The 7,459-nt window shown below is 37.0% G+C and overlaps 1 protein-coding gene across 1 annotated transcript; it reads left to right on the top strand.

Annotated features, from left to right (window-relative positions):
- The first annotated feature begins 1,734 nt into the window (after positions 1 to 1,734).
- On the top strand, positions 1,735 to 5,997 carry LOC122086013. Its single transcript, XM_042654676.1, has 6 exons — positions 1,735 to 2,070; positions 2,244 to 2,379; positions 2,751 to 2,835; positions 2,935 to 2,982; positions 5,437 to 5,537; positions 5,634 to 5,997. The coding sequence occupies exons 1-6, from the start codon at positions 1,899 to 1,901 to the stop codon at positions 5,764 to 5,766; spliced, it is 675 nt and encodes a 224-aa protein (XP_042510610.1). The 5' UTR covers positions 1,735 to 1,898; the 3' UTR covers positions 5,767 to 5,997.
- The last annotated feature ends 1,462 nt before the right edge of the window (positions 5,998 to 7,459 follow it).

Here is a 7,459-nt window from a genome sequence, read left to right as displayed (position 1 = left end):
CACCCTCCAGAAATATTACAAAAAAAAAAAAACTCTAGAAAACCTTTGAAATCCATCTGTAATACCCAGCCCCTGAATCCATCTACAATCACAGACCTGTAAACCCTATGCATGTCCTTTCAAAGTAGAGATTTACAAACTTGGTTGAAATAATAAAAAATAAAAATATGCAAAAGGCAATGGTGGGGAAGGTGTGAAGGGTCTCGCCTTCTCCATCTACAACCGTCCCCGCAAACTCAGACTTGAGAGAGAAACAAATTCTTTAGAATAAGGAACTAAAGATGAATGAAGAAATATAAATTTATTTTAAAAAGAAAAGAAGAAGAAGAAGAAGAAGGGACGTGATGGAGCATCCATGGAGAAGGGGTGGGGAGGTGCATGTCTGTGAGGAGAACTTAGAGGCGAGGATCGCTATAAAACTTCTCAAACAGGGTCAATTATTCTCCTGCAATCGATCTCTCATGCCCTCTCTCAACATAGAAATTTTGACAGCAAAGGAACCTCCCATGCCCAATCTTCCTGCACGAAACGATGGATCTCGACTGTGAGCGTCGTCGTCGAACAATGGCTTGAGATTGGGAAGATGAGGACTCCCATCTCTCTTTCTCCGCCTTCACTATTCCTATTCTCCACAACAATCCCACCCCAAGTAACAAACGTAGAGATAAAATTGGGAAAGTGAAGAAAAGTGAAGAATTCCTCACTTTTTCCACCCCGTTGGTCACCCCACTAACATATGGATCCCACCCAAACAACTCTGCCAACCCAAGCTCCCTTTTAAATAAATGGGCCTTAGGTTATGTTTGGTTGTAAGGGGAATAGAAGGGAAGGGAAGTGAAATTTTCATACTTAAAAGATAAATATATTTAATCATTACTCATGTGATCATAACATTAATTTCAAATATTTTCATATTTGATTATAAAATTTTACTTTACGTTGCATCCAAAACCCTTTGCTATAATATGTAAAATAAAAATTACATGTAAAATACATTATTACTAAATAATATGGCTAAAAAAATGAAGCAGTTTAAATAATTATATGGGTAATGACTATAAACATTTCTTTTTAAAGTATGAAAATTTCACTTCTCTTCTCCTTAAATTTCCATTGCAACTAAACGGAGCCTTAGGAAAAAGGTCGAACAGCTTATGGGCGTGAACCACTATAACAGCCACTCTGAATTGGGCCTTCAAAGTTTGGATTAGGCCGTCCTTAAATCCTAGCCCAATCTGCAACTCAGTTCATAAACTTTTCTTTTTTTTTCTTAACTTCTTATTTTCTTATGTATGAAAATGGAAGTTTTATTGATCAGTTCATAGGGAATTCTTGATGAGCCCAATGGTTATGACATCAGGAATATTAAGAAGATGAAGGTTGTTGCTTTATTTTAGAATATAAATGAATGGTTGAAAATCCATATTCAACTCGTGTTCATATCTATTTTAGGAAATTTGTATAAAAAAAAAAAACAATTTTCAGAACTATTCGAATCCGTTCAATAATTAATAGGAAGCTATAAGAAATTTCAATTTCAAACAAGATTCATTTAAGTCTAATTTAAAAAAATTAAAAATAGTTTATCTTAAATGGCAAAAGTAGCACAGTAAAAAAAAAAATATTATCTGTAAGCTTTTAACCAGGCAGAGATTGGAAGCTAGCACGTTGAGCAAGAATCATCTATCTGGAGAACATTCCCAGAAAAAAAAAAAAAAAGAAGAAAAAGACTCGAGACCAAGCCGAGGCCCAGAAGCAGCACCAAGCCCAGGCCTACAAAAGCCTAAAGCCCTAAACCTCGCAGCGGAATTTAGTCAGTCCTCGCTTGTTTCATTTGCGTAGAGTGGATTTTGCAGAGTTATTCTTTCCTGATCGGATCAGGGCAGAGGAACAAGAAAATGAATCTGTTGGGTAGAAATGTGTTGAGATTGAGCGCTTCGCTTCGTAATGGTAAACCAAATCAACAAGGCCTTCAGGTTATTCTACGGGAAACGCCGAGGAATTTCTCTAGTGAAACTGAAGAGCAGAAGGAGCCTTCCATTGACCCCTTTCTTCAGCGCTCAAGCAGCGGTATTACTCTGAACCAGTAGATTTCATTAGGGTTAGGGTTTAACCTTGCGTGTTCATTTTTCTACGTAAATTAACTATGTAAGTAAGAAGTCATCTATTCAGATAATCCTTCTCCTTTTCATATGTCAGTTTCGATTACTGTGAGTGTGATTACTGTTTGTTATGGTATCCAGGTATGGTCTTTGGGAGACTAGTTGGCTCTCCAAGAAACACAATCAAGACCGATATTATCAATTTGTTGGAAGGGTGTAATTTGACGCCAGAGGATATCAAATTCGAATACAACCGAGCTTATGCTCCGAGTTCTGTGTAATGTTGGCATTGCATTTTATTTTTATTACGTTTAAACTGTGGATTTCTGATTCATAGTCTGTTAATTGAATTTTATGATTCATTTAGTGCAAAAGTCAACCGCATACTTACAAGTTAGATAGGCAATGAGTTCTCCCTGAGTTTGGTTTTCAATTGAACAATAGTGGCTAAAAACATAGAAAGAAAGAGTGTCCTAATTAAATGATGGCAGAGTATGCACTTAATTTTCTTTTCGTAAAATTTAATAACATAGAATGTAAATTTCTTGGATAGTTTCTATTGTTTCCTTGTCTTTGTATGAGTGGAATCAATGGCATGTGTGAGAAAAGCTTATTCAAGATTTCTATTTAATTTCTTGTGGCAAGCAGAATGGTGCGGTTTCCTTCTCGAGCTGGTTACGACTCTGCTATCCGGTTGATTGGTAGGAAGGGAAGGCTGTACAGGCTGGATAAGGTAAACTTAAAGAGTTTCCAAAGCTTGATTTGTAATATTGCTGTTTTATTGTTCATAAGTTTTGTATGTGCTGATGAAGCTTGATGTCTTGGGTTTCAGGCAGATCGTAGCCAATGGGAGTTGCTCACATCATACGATGGAAAAGTTGTAAGTAGATAATTTTCTGAGTTACATACTTTTCTGTTAGTTTTTTAACTTGACATTGGAGATAACAGGCACCTTATTCTGTGAGTGTTTATTATACTTTTGTGGCACTAGAGGTACTTGTTCTTGTAGTTGGGAATAAAATCTAGTTGGACAAGATTTATCAGCTCATGCATTGCCCTTATATTTGTTCCTTGACCATGGCCCTGCTCTTCTTTTTATTGTACTTCTCTTCTTTTTTTTTTTTTTTGTTTTTTTTTTTTTTTTTTTTATAAAATATTTCGTTAAATATCCCCCCTCTCAAAAAAGAAAAATAAATGTTGGACAAGATTTGTATATATCTCTGACCAATAGTTGGGCAAAGAATAGTGTTTACGTATAATTTATGAATAAATATTTGTATCCTGTTTGGGAAAGTTGACCTTCCAGGATTGATAGGGGATTCCTGTTTGATACCTGTTGATTGTTCTCACTTGTGGTGATTCACTAATTACGACAGACCTGGTTACTGATATGAGCTTCCTCTGCTGTTTTAGGATTTAAAGTTGTAGACCAGCTTTTAGAATGTATCTATCTGAGTGGTTTCTCTCTCTTTTTTTTGGTGGGGGGTTGGGGGGGGAGGGACAGCAGGTTGGGCAGCGGTGGTGGTCGTGTTTTTATATTAATGTATGTATATGTGCTCTTCAAAAAAAAAATTCTTCTTTTTTTTTGGAAGGACTTCCTAGTGAAATACAGTCACTGTTTTCTCCTAGTCCTACGATCCAAGTCTATATCTCTTCTCTGACAGATAGCCATTCTATTTTTCCAAAAGGGAATGAATAACTGTACAGGAAAAAGGCAAAAGATCAACACATAATTAATTATCATGCAGAAAAGAAACACATCAAAACCCCAGCCTCAGCATCATATCATGTCATACTTTAAGTCCCATGTACAAAGATTCTTGCTGCAGCTCCTTCCCTTGCTAATGAATCCACAATCTAGGCAAATGTTGAGGACTGCTTGGAAACAAGATATACCTATGAATACCCAAAAATCTGGCCATTTGAATGTCACTGGGGCTCTTAAACTTATAGAATGCCAGCTAATGATCAGCAATAGATGTCCTTCCATAAACATGCCGTTCCATGCCAGTGTAAAAGAAATATTTAGACCTTGAATAATGGACTTCAAAGTATTTGATTCTTTTATGCCTATAGGACTGGAATAAGCCAACAATGTTTCTCTTTGTGATTGTGGAGTACTCCATTAAGGGGGAGCCCACTCATGGAAAATGATTTCCATAGCAGAGAAAGAATAACTACCTCTCACCACTTATAATACTCCATGGACTACATCCTAGATGGTCACCAAAAGAGCTGCTCATAATATGATAATACACAAATCTCTAGGAGTTCCCTTACAGATTTAAATGGAAAATTGTAATATTTGGATCTCCGTCAGGGTGAATCTCCAAAGATGCTTCTCTATCGGGGTGAATCTCCAATGGAGCTTCCCCCTTTTACTGGAATAGATACAATCACTCAAGTGTTAAAACAATTTCTTGTTGAGGATATGTCCAGCACAGATAAAAAGTCTGAAGAGATGTTTATGTAGTGTCTTCACAAACCACTCCCCCCAACCCTTGTCTTCTTCTGATGCGTGTCTTCACAAAACCAGATTAACTGAAAAGGTGGTACTAGTTCCCATCTATTTGACACATTTTACTTAATGAATCTCTATCCTTCTATTTTCTTCTCAGGACTTCAAGCTATTGAAGTCTATAATTGAACAAGTCTATTCTATGTGCATATCCATGGGAAAGTTGGCACTCTCATCTCAATTAGGCCTTATTCAGTTTCTAACTGCTTGGTGTCAGCTACACAAATCCTCTGTTGCTATTCTATTCTCTGTAGAACTATCATGCAAGACTTGATATTGAGAAATTGGTAAGACTCGAAGCTCAAAACCTTATTTTGGGTGCTTGAATCCTTTGCTAAGCTGAAGTGGGAACAGCTCCATATTTGACAGTCGAATCAGGTTAAACTGTACTGAACAACAATAGTTCTATAACAAGTCAGTAGATGAACCCTTATTGATCTAGTCACTAGTTGGGTGCTTGAAAACTTCTTTTGCACAACATTTAATTGAGAAACATTGCATAAAATAATTCATGGAATTGCTACTTGTAGGATTTCTTGAGTGGTCCTGATGGACAATAATAATGGTTCATTCCATGTTAGGAATCCATCTTCTCGTACATCACATGCAAACTCATGTACTTTATAATGGTTAGGGATAATTGTTTGGCAATATTCAAAGTTACACATGATATATGAGAGAATCTGGACTCTGATCTCTGGATAACTTGTGCATCACGTGAAGGATTGCCCTTTGTTTGGACTGTAATCACTCCATAGGGTGTCTGTCCAACACGCTTTAACTGATGGGTGTCTTATTATTATTTGTTTATGTCAGGCATTACTGCAAGGAATTCCTCGCAATGCACTTCCAGAGGATGTAGAGCGTTTCCTGTCTGGTTGTGATTTTGATGCTTCGAGCATCCAGATGTTTCTAAGGTTTGGCTCGAAGTGATTTGCATTTGGCATAAAGTGTCAAGGCTTACAAGTTTCTTGCTATGGGCATGTCTGAAACTCTTTTGAATTTCATTGCAGGCCAGCATTCCCAGATCCCATGAGGTTGGCACTAGTGAACTTTCCTTCACAGACTCAGGCAATGCATGCTGCCCTTGTGAAGAACAGAAGCTTTTGTCTCAATAATCAAGTCGCAGTACGGGTTCTTCAATAAGGATGCTTGTTCTTGCTGGATTTTCTTGGTGTGTATTGCTATGAACTGTATGATATGGTTACAGTTCTAGGATTACTACAAAAATGACATTGAATTCATGCCTTAAGGGGATATTGTTTCTCATGTTCTCAAGCATGTTCACTTTCCAGTTTCTCAGAAGTATTGTTATTGATTTGTGACTGCAGCTTTAACATATATTGGCAAAATTTTCATCCTTTTTTTTTTTTTTTATGAGATCTTACCATCCAATGATTTGCCAGAAAAAGATTTATGGGTAATATGTTTTCCTTGCACCTACTTTATAAATTCCCACTCTCCCAAGAAGATATTTTCCATGTACCTCAATTAAGCAAACTTTCACCGTCTTTTCTCTCCTGAAATTTCAGTATACCAAAAATTACCTGAAAACCAGGTTTTTTCTCATATTCTTCCTCTTTCTTTGCTACTTCAAAATTTCTCTCACTCCCCTAAAATTTCACACTATTTCCTCTTTCTACCGTCTGAAGTTTTCCCCCTGATTCCGTCAATAAAATGAACTCTTGCTTCTTCTTCTCCCCTCCTATTTTTGAAATTGCCAAGTTACCCCTCCTATTAATCTATTAACCAGTTCTCATTACCAGTTAATATCATTTTTTGTTACTCCTCTGAACTTTCACTTGATTTACTCAAATTTCTGTCTGAAGTTCCCCCTCTGATCCCCTCAAAAGGTGAACTCTTGGTTCTTCTACCCTGCTATTTTGAGATGGCCTAATTACCTCTCCTATTAACCTTTTAATTGGTTCTCATCACTGGTTAATATCCTTTTTTGAAATGGTCACAATGGAGATTCTGGTTGACTGATGTTCAAACACAACCCATTCTCCTCCCTGAACTAGCTTCTTCCAAAATCATGAAAGCAGATTCTAAAACCAGATCTGAAAGCAGGGTTTCAAGCAATACGAAGAAATTTTCAGCTTTTCATGAGAATTTTGCCAGATCGAATTAAAAAGAAGAAAAACATGAGTGGCAACATTGGGGTCCATTAGTTAATCTTGCCCCCAACCCAAACCACACACCACCCCCCCCCCCCGCCAAAAAAAAAAAAAAAAAGAAAAGAAAAGAAAAAAAGAGAGGTAATTTTAATAGCTTGCAAAAGCTTTAGAAAAGGCTATGGACTGTCTTCTTCACCTCTTTGAGTGCCTCTGTGCACATACGCACCCGGAGAGAGAAGTGACGGTATTCAGGGCCTGGAGGAGGGTTTAAGGGCCGGGCCTGGGGTTGAGTTGTATCCATTTGGGCATTGCTCTCAAGTAATCTTAAGAGAGGCATAATTAATAAATTACATCGATGCCAAGGAGATATCTGCTTCGAACTGTAACCATCAAGTATTGAGTACATATTTGTATTTGAACAGAAACTGGGTTTTGTGAATGTAATTGGATTTTAAGGAATTGGCATGGCCATCCTTATGTTGGGGGAACAATGCGCAATCACGAGGAAAAAACTAAGCACAACAATCAAGTACAACAATTGAGAAAATCCAAAGAAACAAACAATAATATACTCTTTTTTCTTATTGTGACAGTAAACAATATCATGCAACACGTGAAATCTAACATGATTTGATACAAATACCTACATTTACCCCAAGAGAATTAAAGATTTTTTATAAATTCAGAAAACTCTTTAGAGTCTACGCTACTCTTCACTTCAC

This window comes from Macadamia integrifolia, chromosome 8, assembly GCF_013358625.1.
Source record: "Macadamia integrifolia cultivar HAES 741 chromosome 8, SCU_Mint_v3, whole genome shotgun sequence".
NCBI classification, from domain to species: Eukaryota; Viridiplantae; Streptophyta; class Magnoliopsida; order Proteales; family Proteaceae; genus Macadamia; species Macadamia integrifolia.
The sequence above is the reverse complement of the archived record's forward strand: the minus strand, read 5'-3'. Positions and strand labels throughout refer to the sequence as shown.